Source organism: Pleurodeles waltl, chromosome 11 (assembly GCF_031143425.1).
Source record: "Pleurodeles waltl isolate 20211129_DDA chromosome 11, aPleWal1.hap1.20221129, whole genome shotgun sequence".
NCBI lineage: Eukaryota > Metazoa > Chordata > Amphibia > Caudata > Salamandridae > Pleurodeles > Pleurodeles waltl.
In genome coordinates, this window is record NC_090450.1 from 592,701,480 (window position 1) to 592,726,231 (window position 24,752).

A 24,752-nucleotide genomic window follows, 5' to 3' on the forward strand; every position below is an offset into this window, starting at 1 on the left:
TAGCAGGCAGCCATCTTGCCTTTGCCTGCTCAGAGCTCTGTGCTGCAATTACAGCCGGTGCATTCTTGCCTCTGTCAGACGAGAGTCATTATCAGAGCAGTGAGCTGCCTTTCATACCCCTCCCCCAAGACACACACGCAAACACGCAAACACACACACACTGCGGACATGTAATGCATGCCCATCCCTCTCAGGCAACTGTGAGGGCTGGAGGCGGGGCGTGCTATCTTTCTAATCCTTTCAGGTCTTCCATCACCACAGCAAACAGTATGAAGCTTTTCAGAGAACAATTTGTTCATGTCTGCAGTAAAGCGTGGAGTGGAGCGTAAACTGCACCCAGAGGAGCCAGCGTGCGCGTGCCGCAGTTTAAATGGCAGAATTGGCACATTTCCCCAGCTACAAAGCAGGAACTTTAATGTCACTTATCGGTAATCCCCCCCATATGTTTGTGCAGTAGACCTCAATGCATAGTTTAACAACTAGTTTTCTTTAAGTTTCTAACTACGAATAAGTATTAAAATAGAACACGTTGTAAAATTAACCATTTACATCCCACAACCAACTTGGTAAGTTTCAAAGCTTTCCTATTAGCAGCTAAACGGACAGAGGAACGAAGAGTCTAAGAGATGTGGTCAGGATCAACTAATGTAGAGATTGTAACAAGGGCCACTGGAACTATGTAGCGGGTGAAGACCAAATTATGCAGCATGGCCGACTAAATTATGCAGCAAGATAAAAACTAGTTATGCAAGATAAAAACTAGTTATGCAACGTAGTGCGGCATAGTTTTAGATAAAATGAGTTAAGTGTAAAGTAATACAAACACATATTAACACTGTCTGGCCAAAGGTTTCACCCCATTAGTACGTGTTTATCAAATACATTAATAAGCAACTGAAAGGTAGCCAGTCAACCTTTGCATAGGGCCTTCCCCAGCTCGGCAACACGTGTCAAACTGATTTTAGAAACTTTTGATACGTTTCAGCTTTTTGTTAAACTCTGTAGATTATGCAGATGATAGATTATGTGGCAAATCCCTAATTTACAGAAAAAACGCAGTCATGGAGTCGCATAATTCCAGTGGCCCCGATTATGGATAGGCCTCTGCTATGTTGCAAAGTTTTTTTCGCAGAACCTTTCCGTATTTCTCGCAAGAACTACGAAAATATACTACAGGTTCGACGTTCCATACATTTGGAATATCACGTGAAAATCCTGACTTTAATAGTGTTTCTAGAAACATTCTCACATTTCTCTCCATTTTCAACAAAAACAGCTTTACTGTGTCTGAACAACACAGCAGAAAACCTCTTTGACACAGCCATAAAATATGCTTTTTGTATACTAGGCAACAATTTTGGCGCCCCCTACACCACTGTCAGTTATCCATCCATTTCAGTCGCAAGGAAAATGTAGCAAACGCAGCACACAACGGGGTTTGCATAAACTCGCAAGAAAATAACATATCCATTCTCTGTGAAACGCAGACCCAAGGGAGAAAACATTATCCCTAACAGGTTAAGTGCCGGGGAAAACATGCATGAACGAAGGAGACATTACGCAAAAGTCAGTATTCAGAAATTTTACAAAAATATGCTTCCACATTTAAAATTTTACACATACTCTATAACCAGAACCTCTAACTATACATCAGACAGTTTAGTCACGAGATCATAAAGGGCTATCACAGAGTGTAGGAGAATCAAGAAAAATCGTCTGAGACGTTAACAAAAATGTTGGTCCTATGCTCAGCAGGCGGCAATTTTTTTCAGTTAATCATCCTAACCCTAATAATTCGGCCAAACCCCCTAAATACATGCTCATGGCAAAGTATAAAACAGAAATAGAATAACCGATTAGGTGTAATCAGTACTAGGGGAAATCCCCCACAGACCTGCTGAAAGACAATGCATGTCATGAGGGAAAAGCTGTTCTTCAGTTGAAACAGGCCGCTCCTGGTCTCAGTAAAACGGACAAATTGCGCTATGTGAGTAAGACATTAAAGAAACAGGAGCCACTGCAGTGCGAACATAAAGTAGAGGCATAAAAAACACATCCGTGTCAAAGGAGCAGTGCCGTCATTAGCCTGCCTCCAATCCACTTTCCAAATGCACTATATATGATTTCAGGCGAGTACCGACCTATGGAATGCCTCCTCGAGATTAGTCAACATCTAAAACAAATTATGGCTTCCCTGACAGTTTCCAGGACTGATGATGACCAATAACATCTATTGCTTGGATATCTGTTAATACAAGATGCAGTCAGCAGTTGCTCCTGGAACAACCAACGTCTTTCATTCTCTAACAGTTCTAAGCACATAGCATCCAACTTCACTTGGGCACACCAAAGTCACATAGTTGACAGCATACACGAACTGTATTGGCTTAGTCAGACAGTTGCATTTACATCTTAAGTGTGATTATTACCATCCACCTGCTTCAAACACATTGATCGGAGAAGCTCTCCTTTAAGCAATATTTTCTAAGTAACTGGTACCTGCAACCCATTCCAATCCTAACCACTCACCGCAATCACGCCACTCCAATCCCAACCACCGACCCCAATCCTCCCAATCAATTCCAAGGCACCCTACCCCCTAATCCACCAACCCAATCCAATCTGCCCCACTCAAATCCAAAACAATCCAATCTGCCCCACTCCAATCCAAAACAATCAGCCCCAATCTCATCTGCCCCACTCCAATCCGCCCCACTTTAATCCAAAACAATCTGCCGCACTCCAACATGCCTCATCCAACCTGCGTCTCTCCAATTCCAAACAACCCACTCCAATCCACCTCACAACAATTCACTGTAGCTCAATTTACCCCACTCTAATACACCTCATCCCAATCCAATCCACTCCAGCCCAATCCACCACACTCCAGCCCAATCCACCACACTCCAGCCCAATCCACCACATTCCAGCCCAACCCACCAGTCTGACCCACCCTGACCCAACCCACTCCAATTAAGTCCATTGCTACCCAATCCACCTCACTCCAGTCCAATCCACCTACACACCAATCCATCCTACTCCAATCCAATCTAATCCACCCTACCTCAGTCCAATCCAATCCACCCAAGCCCCCTTAATCTACCCAACTCTAATTCAATCAAACTACTTCACTTCGATCCACCCCAACTCCAATCAGATCCACTCAAACTCCAATCTGATCCACCTCACTCCACCACACACAATGGTAATCCAATCCACCCCACCCCAGGTAAGCCCACCCACTCAAATTGATCCAGCCCACCCACTCTCCAATACACCCCACTCCAATCCACCCCAGCCCTCTACAATCAACTCCACTCCAATCCAACAACCCCACATCAACAGAATCCAATCTACCACATCTCCAGTCCAATCTAACCCACCCGACTCCAATCCAGAGAATCCAATCTACCCCACTCCAATCGACCCCAATCCAATATAATCCACCCCACTCTAATCCACCCCAAACTACCTCACCCCATTTCTACCCACCCCACTCCAATAAACCACACGAAAATCCACCTCGCTCCCCTCTATTCACCCCGTTCTCCTCCAAACCAATCCACGCCATTCTACTACAATCCAATCCACCCCACTATCTCAGTGCTCTTATCTTACTATACAATAAATAACCTCAACAAACCACAAAAGGTCTTACAGAAGAAAAAATAATCTTTGGTCATTCTGAAGGTGTGTACTATATGTAGAGTTGGTATAAACACAGTATTCAAACACTGACATCTTCTCTTTAAGCAACCCACAAAACCAATGAACAAATACTAAAAAAGGTGATAGTTCTGGGCAAACAAACTCAAAAATGCATATATTAAGTTTTAAACAAATGTATTATTTTCATGGAAGAGGCACAGCTATTGGTGCCGCGTATGCACCACCCCATGCCAATACAGTCAACATGTGGTAAACTTTAATTATTCCAGTTCAGTTACATAAATTCAAAATCGCCTGCACAATGTTAATTGGTTATTTGTTATTATTATGCAAGGGTCCTGAAAGAGAATGTGGGATATACAGCAATTTAAAGATTCAAAGTTTGTTTATACAAAACATTACTGTTTACATTTTTTACTTACATTTTCATGTTTTAAGAAATACATCAACTGTAATTCATAGTTTCTAAAATTCAGCAAACAGTTTACGTAGGCCGATTATATCAGGGCATGACAAACTGTCCAATGAAAGAGGACTTTTGGAACATGTGTAATAAAATAATAACTATATTTCCAAGAAACCACACTTAACTATCAACTAGGAATTTAAAATGTTCCAGGAGGCTACAATTAATCTCTTCACACTGAAGCCAAAGAGAGAGGAGGAAAACAAAATTCACCGACCAGACACTATAATAGAAATTTTGCCTTCCATGCACATAATTTTGGATAATATAACAAACAACAATATGCAATTTAGTCCGCCTTAGTTCCAGTTACCCGAGAATGAGGTTACTCGTGTTATGTAATTCACAGTAAAAGCCAATGCTGAGAGATAAAAAAAAAAATCAGTCCATTTGGGTGGATGATCAGTAACAATTCTACAAAAATTAGGTCTACTCCACTTAGTTTCTATAATAAAACTGAAAATGTATGCATTTGCATATCACCATGCAGAATGTGCCATTAAGAGATCAAATATTCAGTGAGGCATTGTCACTTTACATCTGCTACGGAGTAATCTTGTGTACGAGCCAAACCGGGAAAAGAGAAAAAAAAAAAAAAAAAAAGTCTTATCTTTAGTTTGAAGTTTAATACCAACATTTGATATCTTTTAAATGTTGGTGTCAGGATGACAAAATGGTTAAGCAGGTTGAGCACAATGCACTCCCAATGGAACCTACAAAAAATACTTTGAAATCCTGGTGGAGCATTCCAGGACGAATTAAAAAAAGTTTACTAATACTAATTTTCACAATGTTTTTGACTACAAGATCAGTCAAATGCATAGCTGATCTCATGATGATCATATCACTGTTGGGTGGGAAGCGCTTGAAGTCTTTCTAAACATAGCCCTAGTATGGTGCCTGAGGCCGAGGGCTATACATACGTCTTGCACATCAAAAATCAAATATTAAGGCATTAAGGGTTTTAGTGACATGGCATTTTACACTACCGTGAGCTCACATGCTCAGAGCTGCATTCAGAAGCCACTGCAAGTCAAATGCCTGGAGTACCAGAACATCAAGGTTAGACTACATCTACTCCAGCCTGAAAGAGAATGGCACTCCTCGCCACTATAACTCTATGGCACCTGGACATGTAGCTTGCCACTTGCCTGAGGCTTCCAGTTCCTGCTTCTTCCAGACTGATCCAGTGACACCACAGCTGCCTGGGTTTTCCCACTCACCGTTCTTCCTGCCAACAGAAGCCCCGCCCACCCCAGGACCTACTTAATGAAGGCTGCAGTGCGACCACATCAGTAGGTACCTGGACATCTAGCCTGCCACTTGCCTGTGGCTTCCAGAGTTCCTGCTTGTTCCAGACGGATATAGTGACACCGCAGCTGCCTGGGTTTTCCCGCCTGGACTTTCTTGACCAACAGAAGCCCTGCCCACCCCAGGACCCACTTAATGAAGGCTGCAGCACGACTGCGCAGCAGACGTGTGCAGCGGATGCATGGCTGGCATGCCAAAGGCAAGCCTGCTTGCGCCCGACTGCGCCTAGAGCCACAACCCCTGGCCCGCTCTTTGCCCAAAGATACACCATCACTGAGCTCTACACCCTCGACCCTGAATGCCACAACAAACACTACCACTACCTTGACCCACATTCCACGTTAGGACCTTTCACCTGCCACAGCACACACACCAGCATACCGATCAGCATACAGAACAGCCCCACCTCAAACACTCCACAAACACCACCTGAACAAACACACCAACTCACATGCGCCCTTCTCAACGCACGCTCACTATGCAAGCATTCCACCAAATTATGGGACCTCACCGCCACCCTCACACACGACAGTCTTCCTCACCAAGACCTGACTCAACCCCCACATCCACCCCAGACATTGCCACAGCGATCCCCGACAGATATAGAATCACTCACCAAGACTGCACCAATAAGCCGGGCGCAGGAACAGCCATCATCCACAAAGACAACGTACAGTGCACCACCAACACCACCACCAACCTTATGAAATCTCAACTTCAACCTCCACAAGGATGACAAAACAACCATCAGAGGCACCCTCGCATACTGACTTCCAGGCCCAGGCTCCAGCTTCTACAGCACCATTGCAGACTGCATTGCACTCTTAGCCTTAGACTCCAAAGACGACATCTTCCTCGGCGTCCTAAATTTCCACTGACGACCCAAACAAACAATGACAACAACACTGCACACCTTCTCGACAGTATGAGCAGCCTCGGACTAACCCAGATCAAAGACCCTACACACACCGAACCCCATTTTCACCTCCAGCAACCGCGTCAAATACAACCATGCCACAGAACTCAAATGGATTGATCACTCCATCGTCTACTTCAGCATCTCCAGCCAGCGCACCGCCACCCCTAAGCTGACCAGCAGCTCCCAGCGGAGGTGGAACAAAATCTCAGAAACCATCTGGTCAGACGCCCTCAACATCTCCAGCCCCGCTACCGCCATCAACCTCGAACAGGGAGTGAAAAACTTCAACGCCTGGATCGCCAACAGCATCATCCCCCATAAGGACAACATCCAGAGAAAATCTTCCAAAAAGGCTGGCTGGTACACCCAAGACCTCAAAACAGCAAAAAGAGGCAGCAAACAACTGGAAACGAGATGGCGCATCAGCAAAGACAACTCTGACAGAGCAGCATTCAAGACCTCCCTCAACCTCTACCACCGCCTGCCGAGGGCAACAAAGACAGCCCTTGCCGCACACATCAAAACCAGCACCAATGACACTAAGGGACCCTTTAACATTGTTAAGGAATTCTCCAACCCGGCTGCCAGTGAAAACTACATCACACTCCCACAGGAGGTGTGCGACAACCTCACCCACTTCTTTCACAACAAGATCACAACCTTATACAGAAACTTTAAACCGCAACCCACACCTATGGACCTCCTTGACAGATACGCCACCACTGTAACCAACACAGCCACACACTGACCTCATGGAACATCCTCTCCACCCAGGACATCACCTCTACCATGAAATCCACCCACTCGGGGCCTCCTACAGACCCATGCCTGCACCACATCTTCAACCTTGCAAACCAAAGGATCGACCAGGAACTCACTACCCTGCTTAACACCTCTATCACCACCCCAACACTTCCTGACTTCTGGAAACACGCCCAAGTCAGACCACTACTTAAAAAACCCTCCTCTGACCCCAACAAACCCAATAACTACCACCCAATCGCCCTGCTCCAATTACCAGCAAAGGTACTAGAAAAGATCATAACCAAACAACTCATGACATACCTGGAGTTGAACCAGTTACTTGATGCCTCCCAATCTGCCTTCCGCAGCAATCACAGCACCGAAACTGCCCTGATCGAAGCCACCGACAACATCGGAACCCTCCTCGACTGAGGAGAAACAGCAGCTGTGATCCTGCTCGAACTCTAGGGAGCCTTCAACACCGTATCTCACTAAATACTGATCAAAACAATCCACCACATTGGCATCCAAGGGGATGTGCTCAGATGAATCCCCTTCTTCCTCACTGGAAGAACCCAGAGGATCCACCTCCCATCTTTCACCTGCAGTGTCTCCCTGGGCTCAGCCCCACATTCTTTAATGCATACATGACCTTGCTGACCAACAGCGTTGGATCCCATGGTCTCAACATAATATTCTCCCCAGACAAAACCCAACTCATTCTCTCACTTACTAACAACCACCAGAACCAACTTGGACAGATGAATGACAAGCGTCACTGACTGGATGAAGAAAAATTGCCTGCAGCTGAACACAGACAAGGCAGAAGTACTAAACTTTGGCAATAGCAGCAACACACGGAACCACTCCTGGTGGCCGTCAGACCTAGGACCCGCACCCACTCCCACCGACCAAGCCAAAAATCTTATCATGGACAACAAGCTCACCATGAAATCACAGATCAAGCTGCCTCCTACGCCTGCTTCCTCACTTTGCACATGTTACATAAGATCTTCAAGTGGCTACCCTACACACAAGATGCACCGCGACACAGGCCCTAATCACCAGCCGACTGGACTACGGCAACACCCTCTACGTACGTACAATAACTTCATGACCTTTGAAAACCTTTATATCCCTTCATCATTAAGTTATACATATGGCTGCACTAAAAACAACTGACAGATCAATATTTAATATTTATTTTGTAAAGTCCATACTTTATTCACAAAAATACCTTCCCATTGCCCTGCAATTCCATGTTAATTTTTAAGCACTGTGGTCCTAATGTAAACTTCAAAAACAGGATCTTGCGTCAGATGCAAGTACCAAAAAGTAAATATGGTCTAACATCAGGCTCAGCTTCACTAATTTTCTCACTGAGCTTTACCTCTTATCATAGGGCAGATATTGCACTAGTATCGTATGGCTAATTCCTAATGAAAACCTTATCTAACAACCCAGGAGTAATACTACTACCAACAATTTGATATTATTCATAGGCGGTCCATAAATTTTCAAAAAGCTGTCCCATGTGGATTGCCATAAATCCCTTCCTACATTCACCTTCAATAGATCCATTCATTGCTTTAAATATATTTACCAACTTCTTAAGCGCTACTCCCTCTGCTTGTTCGTTTAGCAAGTGCAAACTAAGCTGTAGCTTGAGTGCCTGCATTATGGTACTTTTGGATAGCTGCACGATCCACTTTAATCTTTTATCCTCAAATCAAAATAAAACCAACCCATGTTTCAAGAGCCATTACTGGAAGGATATACAAGACTAATGGGGCAACCTTCCCCTCATAGGCCTTAGTTAACAGGGAAACCAAGAGGCCACTATATACATAATTACATCTAAATAGCACATTATTTTTTTTACTTTGATTGCATTATTACATTCCATTTTCATATGTCCCGCCCAAATCAGAAAATGGCTAAACAAAACATTTTAGCATATTTATATAGTATTTGAGCCAGATAGGTTTAAAGGCAACATTTGGTGCTTATACATTTAAAACATATACAACTGCCCGTGTTTGAGAAGAATAGCACGTTTGATGTGGCTGGCTCTAACTTTGTGAATGTACAAAGGCAGTGACAGATGGCTGCACAGTGCCTCTATCTTAATTCAGACAAGAAAGAAGCCCTCACTTTAGACAGATCCTCATGTTGATCGTACTTGAGTTGGTGATCCCACCAAATTAGGACAATGCCCCACTCCAGTACACCCCACTCCAGCACAGAGGATGAGAAATCTTGGGGTCATTATAGAAGACTTTACAGAACCTTTTCACCACATAGTGAGAAAAGTAGTTGTCTGTTTGCATCAGCTGAATTTTTTTTTTTTTTTTTTTTTTTTTTAAAACCTGTTGCCTTTCACTCCTAAATCAGCACGTTTTCCAATCATTCACGCGCTCATTGAATACAGGCTGGACTACGCAATTCCCTCTACCCAGGCCTGCAAGCCTACCAATTAATACACCTTTAAATAATTCAATACTGTGTTGCACGACTTCTACATTTGCAGTGCCATTCCCCAATAGCCAGCCGTATTCAGATCCTGTATTGGCCTCATTTTAAGAAACTTATTATTTTTAAAAGCCTACGAATATTCTTCAAATCACTTCATGATTATGGCTCTGGCTTCAAAGAGCTAATCACACAGTATTCACTCCTCAGTGACTCAGTTGCTACAGATTCCCAAGGTCAAGAAATCAAGGTAGAGGGGTGGGGAATAGGTTCTATCGGGTTGCTATGCTTCGTAATTATCTTCCAACATTCTTTGACAAAGCAAAATGAATTGAACAGGTTCAGAAAGTTGCTTTAAACCCCTCTCTCTTCTAAATATTATCACCTCATCATTAAGACCACCTTCGGATTTTCTTTTAGCGCCAGCATCCCTAAGAGTAACAGAGCACTTCATAAATATCTTAAGTGAATATATTTGTTCTTTTCACGGTATTCACTAAAACTGCCAGATCATCCGTATCTTACATGATAACATGATTCTGACGCGCTTTGAGGAGGCGAGGATGTAAGCATGACTAAGATAAGCACTTAGGAAAATCGAGTAGGCAAACGCTGAACAAAACGGGTGAAATGACACATGCTTTTTTGCATCCATTTTGCATTTTAACTCCTTGTGCGAATGCTCCACCTTTACAAAAAAAATGCAATAACACCCAAGGCAAGATGTTTTCTTAGCAAATAAAACAGACCTTCCATCATATACCGAAATACCAATATTTTAAATCTGGATCTAACAGCTTTAACTGTCTGCTAGCCACACTAACCACAAAAATTAACAAATACATAAATAATTGTACATATCCTAGAGAAGTTTGGGGTCAGCCACTCTCTGCTATTTGTTGTGGGAGTTGTCAAGCAATGTAAGTGATGGCATTCTGCCAATTTACTATCAGCGTCTGATTCCAGGATATCAATAGGCAAAGGAGACCTATGTCCAGCCACCAAAGGCATTGTGCAGAAGGGCCCTCCAAGGAGCGGCACAAACGATAATGCTGGAGACAAGCACTCCTGCACAGGAAAGGTAAATGCAGTATGAAAACCTTAGAGTTGTGCTCGGCAGCAGAGGTGCCTCAGAGACATCCCCTGGTGCCGATAGCCACACGGATTCAGAAGGTGAAGCTGGAGTGGAGGTCTTGCAGTTTGAACCCCTTCACGTGACACCGAACACTCCCTCTGCTTCAACCACTGTATTGGGTCAACTCAGCAATTCTTCTGCCAGCAGTGTCCTCAAGAGCTTCTTCGGAAGCTGGTGGGGCCGAGAGCGCTCACCTGCATACTCCAATTGGGGTGTTCCTTCCTGGCTTCCCAGCACTTCAAGCCCACATCTACAATCACAACGACCATCCCACATAGTTCCAAAATGCTAAGAGTACTCCCTTCCGCCTCATGTGTCCTGTTCTCTTCTCATCCTTTGACTCTAACCAGTCTGTCCACACTAAATTTCTTGCAGTTCCCAACCTGCTCTTCATCTGCGACCCTGCCCTTCAGGTTTGGTTCCAGAAAGATGGAAACAGCAACATGGCGCCTCTGCTGAGGGGCGGAGATGTATGTCACCATCTCAGCTCTCCAAGAATGGATATCAAACAAAATGACCAGGGAAGCCATGTGCTGGAAGAGCCAGCGGCAGGTGCACACCAACACAAGGCCATACTTCCATGGACAGCCACTTTTTATACTCAGGGGCACGGACTCCCTTCTTTGTGTGCAGTACGGCACACAGTACTGTACAACAAATGCTAAACCAGGGTGAACCCCCCCAGGGACTGAGCCACTTGGCAAAATGCAATCCACTGCACTTAAGGCAACCTGTTATTATCCACCCACAAACGTTCAGATTCATAATTTTGCACTATAATTATTTCAGATTCAAAATGTCCTATTTTTCAAGTGTATATGTGGAGTATTCGGATTATGTTAATATATGGAAAGGGTAACACCAAAAGTATAGGTTTAATACACAAAAACATTACATTTAATACTAAATATTAACAAATAGTAAAAGGCTAAGAAAAACCCACAAATTAAAACGTAAAAATAAATGTATAAGCAACATAAAAAGACCACATAAGAAGACAATATAAAAGTAAACTGAAACCAGTAATCCACAAAAAAACGTAATCTGAATTTATGGGAGTCAAAATTGTAATAGAACCAACGCGATGGGCATCAATCTGACAAAGACTGCCCCTCCTGTTGAAACCAATGATGGCAAAAAAGGATATTGTACAAGACTTTACAAGATTGGGCCTACTATTGCATTTTTTCCTCCTTAAATTGAATCATTGGTCGCCAGGAAAGGCTGCGGTCTCCAACATAGAGACCACTAACGATTAGCTCACACATTAAATTCAACACTAATCCAAGCTACAGAAGAGGAAAAAAAAAAAAGTCTTACACATTTCATTTTTGCACCTTTGAGACATTTAAGCATTATAAAGTAAAACGGAAGTCTGAAAAAGGGCTAATCAATAAAACGTCTTACCTCCGACTCGTTAAGGGTTCCAGATTTCTTTTTGAGCCTTTCACATTTTCTTAGTTTGCAGATTTGGTGACTAGTTCTTCGATTAATACAATTATAACATGATCCGCAGGCTTCTTTCCTCATACACGGGGTACATAGTCCACAGCGTTTCCGTTTTTTGCGGGTCTGACCCACCGTCTCTTTACTTTTGCGAGCACCACCCTTTTCTTCCATTACCAATGTGTCTACAAAGCCCTCCAGCATGTTTTTATCTCCACAAATGTCATACAGTTCCTGCGCGGTTTCATTAATATGCATTGGCAATTGGATGGTTTCCATGATCGTGTCAGCAAAGGGTGTACTTGTGAGAAAAAGCTATCTAAGGAGAACGCTGAATAGCATTAAACTCAATGTCAGAAGCAAGATAGCAATGGGCACTTTAGTGTTTCGATTGGGGCTCTTGTGCCATTTAAAAATATATTTAGGATAAAAAGAAATTTAAAATTTGGTCAACTTGATAAATTTACGCATATCTTTCATGTGTTGGAGCATGCACCATTGCCCCCCCTCATCTCGTTTCACAATTCAGTATCTCTCTCCACTTGGCATTTTTCTTCCTTTCCTCGGACTCTCTTGTCCCAAGAAACCAAGCAACTTCCATTATGTCAAACATTATGAATGAGATGTCTTTCCTCGTCCCCATGTTTGGTCTGAAGCTCTGTTAAAACACAGCGCTGGTCCTTCCCCACCATGGCTAGGGCGATATCAGTACCAGCCAAAGAAAGATTACCTAGAAGAAAAAAATGAAAGCCCTGTCAATACGTGCGTTTTTTACTGAAGTAATTAAACATTTTTCACAGAAATAAATTAGAGTCCACCAAGATGATCACAGTGGTTAAAAAAATCCCCAAAACATAATTGCATTTATATAGCGTTTACTACGCCGGACGAGGTATTACATGCAAATGACCTCTCAGGTGTTCCGATTGGAGGGTATAAAACGATTCTGCCTGTATCAGGATTAGAAGATAACATTTGAATGACCCCCTCCAATTTAGAACTGTGCATGTTCTATGGGCGTTCGCCCATTAAATACTATCTTGCCACGGAAAAAAACTACGTGACTAAATGGCACACATTATACCATAAGTGGATCGAATTGATAGGACCATCTGCATAGATGTCAAGCCAAAACATGGAACTGGAAGCAAGGACAAAAGTGATGAGGTTAGGAGAATCTCCTTTATTTCTTCTTCCAACTTGAACCATTATGCCGTCTTTAAGGCGTCCCTTCATGGTGTACACAGCACCTACCCCTTCCTGTTCGTTCCTCAGGGCCACTGGAATTATGCGATTGCGCAGCGGCGGCTATATTTTCGCATAATTATAGATTTGGCGCATTTGCCACATAATCCTTCATCAACCGCATTTTTAACAAAAACATTGTTTCTAGCTTGAATGGTTCAAAAGTTACTAAAAGTGCAGAGGTATGTGTTTCCACGCAGTGAAAGGCTCTTTGCAAAACTGGACTGGTCCACTTTTTGTTGCTTATTGCTACATTTGGTTATTAAAAATGGTACTAACGAGGTGCAAACAATGCCCAGACAGTGTTATCAAGTTTAAAAATGTTGAAATAATGAAGTAATATTATTACAAGTTGTGCCGCATTAGGCCGCATAATTTGCCTTTGCCTGCTGCATAATTTACTAAACCCTGCTGCATAATTTGGCCCTCTCGTGCCGCATAATTCCAGTGGCCCTGCTTCTCCTGCTTTAGTAGCCCATTAGGCCGTACTCCTGCCCACCAGGACCCTCAGTAATGGCGCTGGAATCATATCTTGGCGTGGGTGTAGGAGGCTGGAGTACTACATCCAACAGAGAGAACTATTCAAGTGGCTTTAAGCCCAGGGCCGTGCTGTCATCTCAACTTACCCTGTGGTGAATGCCCAAGCACGACCGAAATCTGCATATGCACAGGGAAAACGCTTAGCTTCTTCACAAAGACTAAATTAAGTAATTAAGACTGCCTTTAGCTGCTTTGTTTCTTGAGAGCAGATAAATGCTGTGCCGTATCATGTGTTGCTCCGTTTCCCTCAAAGAACGTTCCAACATTTCTATTTAAAAACTGCCTTCAAAGGCTCCCTAGTAAAAAGGTAAAAGTCCACTTCTGAAATCGAGAGATCATGCAAATACAAGGGGAAGTATTGCCGGGTCCCACTTGCTCTTCAGTGCTTACTAGTGTAGTCTAAGTGCAAGAAGATGAAGGAGTAGAGGCGCAAGCAGAAGGATTCGCCTATTAATAATTATGGTAATGGGTGAAACTCAATTCCACATATAGTCTTACCCCATCTTACTAGGACATGTTGTGGACACTTCCGTACTGCATGATATGTTTGTACATTCGGGCTTTCAAAGAGGAGCTCAGCTCAGAAAGCCGACATAAGTGTCATGCCTCTGACTGGTACCGCTAAGGATAGACTGGCCGAAATGTAAACATAATTTACATATATTTTTTGATCTGCCTCACTAAGCATTTTGTAAACTCACTAAATTACAGTTAGCAATCTAAAGAAAAAAAAATCTCTAGCCGATAAAACTAGCTCACATTAGTAGTATGCTGACCTCATGCAAGAAATCCTCACTTTCTTGAGCTAGCTGCAGTGCCACAGGCATCAACCTGGGCCTCACAACACCAGCTAGTCAATTCTTCACACTCCACTAAAGTCATCCCTCAGATCTCCAAATGTGCAATCATCACACCTATCCTAAAGAAGCCCAACATGGACCCAAAGAGCCCTTCCTGCTAAAAGGTCCATCTCTGGCCTATCTTGTATAGCAAGACACTTAAAAAGAGGTCATCTACCTATTGTCTCCCCACCTTAAGACAAATAGCCTCCTAAATGACTTTAAATTGGGCTTTAGACCCCATCATTGCAGTGTTCATCCTTCTAAAGATCAGTGAAGTACTGATCGACTCCCGTGATCAGGTTCACCCCTTCGCAGTGCCCACTTCAACCGACATCCGATGAACTGCTTTGACATGGGTTGCATTATTATTTAAATAAAGCGCTCAGGTCACATCAAGTTAGATCCACAATAGCCAAAGATCAAACGTCTCAGTGCTTTACCTTGTCACCACCACTATTCATCATGTACCTGAAAGCCCTTCAATACCTTTGATTTCAACAATATTGTTATCCCAATTATGTGAAGGACACACAGTTCCACCACAAGTCCGATGATGAACCCCGCACCTCCACAACTTGTCTCTCTGCTTTTCATGTGTCCCTCTTATATTCACAATAAATAAGCAACACTTCAATGGTGAAAAAACGTAAACACTGCTTCTTGACCCGGTCAACACAAGACCCTTCCCTTTATCTTGGCCGCCGGAATGGAGTTCTCCTCCGATGCCAGTGGACTGAGCGCACAACTTGGAATTACTCTAAAAGGGATATATCATCTAACCCTCAAATTAAATGCATGCTCCTAAACAGAAGGGTATCGTGTCTGCTTAAAAAGGGTCTGCCTTTGCTTTCAGAAAATCACTCTAATCCTCCACGTGGTTATATCCTGCATGGATTACTACAACAGTTTATACCCTGACCTCCCTAATGTCTCTTTGTAAAACAACAACAGCACAATACCTACTGCAATGTAATCCAATTTCAAACTCTATGATTCGTACATAAGGTGTTTCATAGTCGATAACTGAACTACCTAATTGAACTAGGACACTTACCTATTGGTCACAAGCCTCAGGTATGCTGATTAAGTTTACTGACAGCCAGTTAGGTAGAGCAGATATTGGAGGGTACATTTTTTTGTGTCCAGGGCTTCTTACTGTGGAACTCCCGAACACTACATTTGAAACTGCAAAATCACTGTCCCATTCAGAAAGCCCTTAAAATGTCTGCTACATCTCCCCTGGTATTTCAATAACTATAACATCCTCAAGACATTTATTCTCAGTTGGTCTTCTAAGTCCGGCATGGTCAGACGCAACAGCATACCTTCAAAACTTTAGTTCTTCTTTAAGGCTTTACCATCATTTGGCTCATATTCCACACTGGGGACCCTTGGCACGCCCTATCTCAACTTGACAGACTATAGTTTCTCCATTACCAGGTTCTTGCGAAACAATATCCAGAAACTTACTAGTCTTTATATATTTTGTCAGTGGTTCAAGGACCCCCGGGGAGTCTGCAAGACTTCCTCAGGGGTCTCTGAATAAAATTAAAATGAATATATTGAAATTTAAAAACTACACACAAACAAAATAGACAATTTGAAAGCGTTTGGTATATCTGAATTAAACAAAATATTTCAATATTTGAGCATTTGTTTCATGTATAATTGTTTTTGTATTTTTGTGTATTGTTTTGAGGTTCACATCAGAGAATTGCTTAGACTGAGGCTCACCTGATTCCAGTAATGACTCAGTAGTCGGGGGGCGGAAGAGGGGGGTGGCACCTGATTGCAGTAATCATTCAGGGGTGGCCTACAAAAGTCAAAGGGTTAAGAATCGCTGTTATTATTTACAGAGCACACAGTGTCCATGGTTTTTTTTGAGCTTTTACAGATATTGCATCGACAGGGAGCATAAACCCATATTACTTGTAGTATGCCTGTTTAAATAGCCAGGTTTTCAGCTGTTTCGTCTCCCGAATTTTATCTGGAAGGGCATTCCAGGTGGAGGGAGTAACCACAGAGAAACTATGGCCCCGGCTCTACGTTTACAAAATTTTGGGCCAACAAGACAGTTTGTCTCTTTAGATCACAGGAAGGTATGTATTTCTTAATTCTCTCCACCAAAAAACTGGAGCAGTCTTATTCAAGCTTTTAAACACTATGCAAGATACCTTAAAATGAATGCTCTGCTTTATGAGAATTCAGTGTAGTTCTCTTAGTGTCGGTGTAACATGAGTTTGTTGAGGAAGGAGAAAAATAAACCTTGCAGCTTCATTTTGCATTACATAAAGTTTGTGCAGGACAGTATTAGGGAATCCTGCCCAGACAGAATTTGATTATTTAAGGCTCAGAATAATTACCGAGTTCACTATTAATTTGCTCTCCTCGACTTTTCTCAAGGTTTTTAGTAGAAAAGGGCGTTTAGATTATGTGGACCTGGTGATTTAATGTGAAGTTTCCATCTATCAAAACCTCGAGGCTCTTCGTAGAGGATGGAAGAATTGGTGTTGGGCCAAGATCACTTGTCCAATAAATTTTACTCAAAATATCTGGTCTAATTTTCAACAAGAATGTTTGAGGGATGCAGTGGTTCCGGTTCAGCAGTGAGTGGTTCCAGGTCCGCGAGAGGTTTAGCAGAGTTGGGTAGCGGTCTAATGATGCAGTTGCAGCCCCGTAGCCTCCAGCCCAGCTACAGTCTACCAGCTTTGGGCTAGATACCATCAGATGGACACTGATACTGCCAGTAGCTGCAGCAGCCTGTTGTAACACGTAACAAGCAAGCTCATAAGTCCGCATACTCTGCAGCCTGGGAGCCCATAAAGGCACGCTGCAAGAAGCCGAACGTTTGGGTGACAGGTCTCGCACGCTGCAGCATCCATGCCTACAGCTGCTGTTGCCACTGGAGACCACAGTTACTGTTGATGGAGTCCAGTGAAGATACTGAGAATGGGTGCAAGGCTGCTTCCTCTCTGCCTCCTGGCCTTCAGGTCTCCCTGCCTTGCACGTCACTTTCCTGTTTCGGCCCAACTTTGCCCATAGCAGCTTCCACCGCATGAGAGCACAGCAGCTTTTTCCCATAGCTTAAAACACTGTTTAACCTCTTGGGCCTGCTCTTTTAACAAATGAGTAAGCAAGCTAGTGTGCAATCTGTCCTCCAGAGCTCCCGTCACCAAGTTCTGCCCTGCCTTTCCAGCTGACTATATTCGGCCCGGTTCGCTTCCCTAGCCTCGGAATACTACGTATCCATAGACAACCCTGCAATCTTGCAAATCTTAAAAGCAGCAGGCTTTAAACAGACCAACTAAGCAGTCTTTTACCCACTACAGTGAACTCAAGCCGCAAGAGAGACTCTGTTCAAGCCAACTTGAGCTCCTTGTTCTGAGCAACCAAAGGTGAGCGTGGCAACAGTGTTAAAACTGTAACCCCAGGGTGGAGCCAGAGTGGCGCAGATGCAGCCATGGAAGGTCCTGGTGCAGCTTGCTTCACTCGTGTGCTCCCCTTCCACAGCTTTGTTGGGTGCTGCTGGTATGAGAATCAGGGAGAAGGCATATTGCACACTGTAGCTAATTGGAAGGTGAAGCCGCTGGAGCTAAAAAGGTATATCCTCTATTACTTTATTGCTCTATTATTTCAATAAAAATATTATTATAAATCGCCTGTGGTTGAAAGCCTGATGCTTGACTGCCAACCGTTGGGTGATGGTGCTGTTCCTTGCTAACAGTAGCAGTCGAGGAGGAGCAGTCTACTGGTCCATGTCTGTGAATGAGACAGACTAGTAACGCTGCTGTAGCGTGCTCATGCTGCTTCCCGCCCCGCCCCCACGACTGCAAGTGTTCCGTCTAGCAGTGTTTGGGTAGTCAAGCAGTGCTAACAGCGCTAGCCCAACCATAGCAACTGGACAATTGATCAGTTGGGCAATAACAAGGGCTCTGCATTGCGAGACTATGACCCTGACGAACAGGCGCAACAATAGGATGCAGGGATATCTGAGGCGTTTGCTTGAAGTATAAAACAAACTGCTTGTGTCATACCCTAATGGAAGGGGCCTGGACAGAAGGAAACTAGAAACACCATGGGGGTGGGGATGTCTGGCCCTCAGCGCAGACTTGATCCCACAGGGTTTCCTTTTTCTTCTCCCGCCACTTCACTGCACACTAGTAACGCTGGTACTGGGAATAAACCTGCTCCCAGACCAGCCTCAGATTCATAACTAATTTTTAGCAGAGGATTGAAAAAGAGACCCTTATGTCATCTACCGGGCCAGCATCTAGTCTGAAGAAGCCCGAGAATGATGCAGCGATACTGGGGGTTTTCTGTTCCAGCGCAATGGCAGAGTCTTTGGGCACGGCAGGTACAGCACTACCTAAAAATGGACCAGCTCATCATAGTTTAGGTATAATTGATGAAGAGAGCCTGGACGTACCTGCTCAGAAAATGGAAACTGCTGCAGATACCACAGTCATTCAAGTCGATCAAATAGTCTTGGCACAAGAGCAAGACCTAGCCTAATCAAGGACATATACTAAACCCAAAGATCACCAAAGTTCCAGAACAGTAACAAGGGAATGAGAGGACATTACTAAAAGTCAGTGAAACGGATACCTCCCCTCGAACCTGATTCAGGGTTGTGCAAATCAAGACCTTGTAGTACCAAGCGGCTACCAGGGGGGCAATAGCCCAAGAAGTGATTATCTGAGTGACGGCTCCTTAATGTTTCTTGATTATACCCTCCCTGGTGTACCCTTCAGCACAATAATTCATAGTAGTGCCAGCGCAAAGCAGGCTGAGCCTTTGGATGGTCCTACTACCTTCAACAATACTGGGAAGGCTAAGGCTGAGGCTGCCCCTGATAACCCTGCACAAAGCAGCAGCACCTCCAGCAGAGGACTCTACTATGATGATTTAATGCTGCAGAGTATCCCAGTGAGCCAGCATGCTGGGAATATCTCCCCTAACATGGAGAACCGCAAGGTTTTGTAATCTCAGAAGCTATGATTGCCCTAAACAGAGTTGTGTCATCAATACGCTTGCTCCTGGAGAAGTCATTAGGTGGGACTGAACATACAGAATCATTGCCAACTATGATACTTTGTGCCTTAGTCCCAGATGGAAGAAACCTTGATGCAGCCTCTCTGACAGACATCCATAATGGGCCCAGAAGCCTAGCAAAAAACGACCTCTGAAACTCAAACCAATGCATTGATGGATACCTGTCAAGCTGGCCATAATTGTAGATGGGCGATAAAGTCCCCCCCCAACGACGGAAGAGACAAGTAATGGGGGCATCGGGGCTGGTTCAATCCAGGACCAACGTCAGACCGCCACCAAGCACCAAGACGGCAACTCTGCCACCACTGGTAAATCTATATGTGCTGTGAATGACAGTAAGAGCAAGCCAGAGGCAGATGCACCTGGGCACCAAAGAAAAGTACTGTGTAAATTTGGAAACACTGCAATGGAACACAGCGCTGACAGTACAAGCAATGCTGTGGGATTTCTGAACAGCAGGACGAAGGGTAAATCAAAGAAAAATACGAGGAGCAATCCAAGTTTCCTAATGTATTCTTTGAAATGGCTGCTCTCCAACCCCAAGGGACACACTAATAATGAACTGGTCCTAAGTGATAGCCAAGAAAGCGCAGTTACAGTGGAGACTGTGGCTGCTTGTGATTCTGCCCACTACAATCCTGTTAGAGATTCAAATGATGCAAGCAACACAAACGACACGGGCGCCTTGAGATTGATCTACCGCTACAACGGGAGGGCGACCAAAGCTCAAAACTTGAATGGAGGGAAGTGCATCCAGTACTACCTAAAAGTATAAGAAAACCTAAGAAGAAAAGTGGTACAAGGGAAAGAGCGGTTAAGACGCTGCGGCCAGTCACGGTAATTGAACCACACAGTGCTGTGTCTCCCATGGAGGGTGCAAGTGCTGCCAAGCCTAAGAGCAGGCAGCTTACCTCCAAAGAACTTAAGTACCGTCTCAGCCTTAATTCCATTGCTCCCATATTTGTTAGCTCAGGAGACTATAATGCAAACAATGGTCCTACTCCTGGTACTACTGGCATTTTATCCGAACGAAAAATAGCTGACTGCTGTCTGGAATTTGTTGATCTTTTTCTGGACGCTGGCTCTGAGCATCCCTTAAATCAATCAAGATTTGTAACACTTTTTGATCTAATTCCTGAGGTAAGAGTGTTCTCGCCTGGCGACATGAAGACAGTGAGATTGAAGAACAAACAACCACAGCCAGGACTGGGAGGGAGCTACGCCCAACCCTCCACTCGTTTTACCTCTCCTCTTTTTCTTCTACTAAAGAAGAGTTCACGCTGCCTGGTATTGCTAGACTGGTCATCAGCCACATAGATGATTTTCATATTATGGGGGTTGATGTTTTACCCTGTCCAGATTTCAATCAAGAATAAGAAGCCTCAAAAGAGCAGTACAAGCAGCATGCGCGCTGCTATGCAGAACCGGCAGGTTAATCAGGATCTCAAACTCTGGTATGAAGGAGGCTTAGAACGATTCTAAGGACTGGTTGTGGATAGCACCAGCATTGGCCAGTGGCTCAAGAGCACTCACTAGAGGGGAGTCAGACTAAGGAAGGGGCCGTCCTCCCAGGCTGCTACCGTAATTGCAAAAGTTCCATCGAAAGCCATCACACTAGGCAAAGCTGGGGGCGAGATTTTGCATATCCTCTCATGAAACATAGCAGGCCTGGCTAGTATAACAGAGGACGAGGACCGGCTAGAATTAATTGACCAATACGATATATGTTTTTTCCAAGAAACTTGGGCCCTTGATGAAATCTGTGTAAATGGGTTCCTGGTTATTAAATCCCCAGCTATCCGCTCAAAGAAGGGGCAGCCTTCTGGAGGGCTTTCAGTATTGGTATTATGCAAATTGAACTGCAAGTTAGATCAAGTAGGGCCACCATCTCCGTCTTCCAGTGTGCAGCATGTGAGGCTTTGGCTTGCAGGCCCCGAGGGTGGGGGGGTTGATGTTGTGAATTTGTACATTCCACTGAGTGATCTCTGGCGGTCCAGGCGATCTGGAGGAATTTTATTATTAATATTGAAAGTGTCACAGAGGATGTGATTGATTGCACTCTGATCAGGGAGGACTAAAGAGGGACGCATTTGACACCGATCTGTGGAGATTTTAACACACAACCCTTTGATGCCATTAACAATAGTGAGACCATGATGGAAGACCACAGTTTAGGCATTCCCAAAACAGCTATGAGCTGTTTCAAATCAACTAAGAAGCCAGCTGCATTTTGTCAATGGTCGTACTGTCTCGGACAGCACTGCCAAGGCAACCTTTGACAGTGGGAGAAGCTCATCACTAATTGATAAAATAATTGTCAATATTGAGGCCTGTGAGTGCGTGTGTGATATGGCTGTTAAAAATGGAGAATGATCACAAGTCTGAGGTACTATGCATGATGTTGTGCTTGTGTGACTGCTCAATCTGAGGGGAGATATGATCATCCCATCCAATAGCAGGAGGAGAATAAGATGGAGTAGAGAGAAGTACCTACTTGAACTCATGCAGCTCGAATGTATAGCAATCAACTATGGGGCTTTATTCATTAATATTCTGATCAATGATAATGGCAAGATTTTAGCTGCATATGATGGAATGGTAAGCGAGCTGAAGGCCCTTTCGTCTATGCCTGCTGTTTCCAAGATAGCTAGTTCAAATGGTGGGAGGCGAATTGCAGGGAATGGCTGGTATGACAAGGACTGTGTGAGCATGAAGATAATTGTCTTGTATGCCGTGATGTGGCATCACTAAGCTGCCAGAGTGAACTGGGTTTTAGAGAATACAAGAGTGAGTACAAGTGCCTGTTAAATACCAAGAAATTTCTGTTTCAGAAGGCACTATAGGAAGAACAGAGGGAGGCATCAACTGAGAAAAATACTAAAAGGTTCTGGGAACTTGTAACATGGGTGGAGAAGGGGGTGCTGAATATCTTAGAAACCTACACCAGCCCACCCACCTGGGTCCATCATTTCAGTAGCTTATATAGAGTTAACCCTACAGGTTCAATAGATAGCCCATTGGTGCAAGAAGCCCTGTCTCTGGATGCTTGTTCAATTGATATTCTGATCCTGGAAGTGGAAGGAGCATTGAGCGCCATGAACAGGCACAAGGTGCCGGGCCCTGATAGGGACAAACTTTGGAGATCACTGATAGACATAGGGGCAGATACTACCCTGGTAAAGGCCATATTGGCACTCCACTCTGGTAACATAGCCAGATTCCGATATGGACCAGGTGAGCATACGGAACCCGTCCCAGTTGAAAAGGGCATCCGGCAAGGATGTGCGCTGGTGCCGTTACTTTTTAGCATCTTCTTGAATCATGTAGTAGATTATCTGCTAGAAGAACCACTCAATGTACCCACCATAGCAGGAAGGAGGGTTACAATACTATTGTTTGCAGATGATGCCGTATTGATGGCACATACAGAAAATGCAATCCACAGGCTGCTCAACCACTTTGTGGTTTACTGTGACAAAAAGTCAATGACAATCAATAGTGGTAAGACAAAGAGTATTGTTTTGCGGCAGTCCCCTGGCTTCAAAAGGAAGCCTCTGATTGGTGGTGTGTTATAGAAACTGTGGTGTTCAGACACAAGGCAGAAGCTAGAAGTATAGGTATTATCCTGCAAATCTATACGCAAAAGGCAGTGACCGAAGCACTCTATGGGGAAGAGCTCTGGGAGTGTGCTAACACTAGCCCATTACAAGTGGTTGGAAACAACTGTCTGAGAGCGAACCTCCCTAATGACACACTACACGACACTTGGCCTCACACCAATATCAGAAACAGTAGCCCTAAGGCCAGTTCTCTACTGGATAAGGTTGGTCCGTAATCCTAAGGCAGCAGTATACCTGAGAACCCTGGAAGAGGCCAACTTGAGCGGTTGCTGTCGGGGTGCTCATGAGTGTCGCATGTTAAGAATGTCTCAAGAGAACTGCAGCTGGAGGCCTTGTGGGCAGAACCCTAAAAAGTGAGGTAGGATATAGATGAGCAGATCAAAAATCGATACTGCAAATATAAGTTGTCAAGGGCATGCTTCACACATAGGCCAGATCAATATAATGCAACTATTTCAACAACGCTTATGGTCCACTTTGTACTAGTCATTTGGATCTGATACACCCTGAGTTTAAGAGAATGCTGTATATAAAATACAGGCTGGGTGTCCTGCCAACCAGGGACTACTTAATCTGCACGCACAGGCTTGAGCACTGTGACTGCAGCTTTGGAAGAATAGACAACCTAACCCATTTTATCTTGTTTAACAAAACTACTCCCCCTCTTCAAGTCCTATGGGGTAAAATTTATCAATGCAGCACTGGTGCTCTTCACTAGGCCTGGTGGTATGAATGTGCACAACTCCATAGCATCATATATATGTGTGGCATGGTCCTGTCAGGGAGCTGCCACTCAAGCTTGGTCTTATCCCCTCATGAGAATCCAGAGTCTGCAGCACTGTACTTGCAGGTTAAATGATTATGCCAGATAAGCCTGTGGCACACATTTCCATTTGAGCAGTTCTATGTGTATTATGCTATGAGCAGTGCCATGCATCGATGACTAAATTGTCATTTTTCTAAAGTTATTTATGCACATGCACTGTAACACAATTTGGGCCTACACGGGTATATTGGTTGGTTGCCTATGAACTGAGTAGGGTACTTAATGCACTGTGCTGTCACTGCATCCAGTTGATCCCATTGTACATGTATTTTAGCCAAATTTTGTTTGTATTAACTACCTAGACGATTGTTTTATCGAGACTGAATGCAGTTGAAATGCTACAAGTTGACTGTACTGCACATTTTTATGATGCACTTTTTAATTCTTATTGTTTTATTATTTTCTATTTTTCTTATTACTTCTTTTAATTGTTGTAAGGCTGGCAGCTGAAACAATATACAAACT

At 43.9% G+C, this 24,752-nt stretch overlaps 1 protein-coding gene across 1 annotated transcript in view; it reads right to left on the reverse strand.

Moving 5' to 3' along the window:
* The window catches only part of TET3 (tet methylcytosine dioxygenase 3), a 299,530-nt gene that overhangs the window by 264,247 nt on the left and 10,531 nt on the right, over positions 1 to 24,752 (reverse strand). The window contains exon 2 of the mRNA XM_069214102.1: positions 12,124 to 12,892. Coding sequence (XP_069070203.1) covers positions 12,124 to 12,441 — 318 coding nt within the window. The 5' untranslated portion in view covers positions 12,442 to 12,892. The remainder of the gene's footprint in view (positions 1 to 12,123; positions 12,893 to 24,752) is intronic.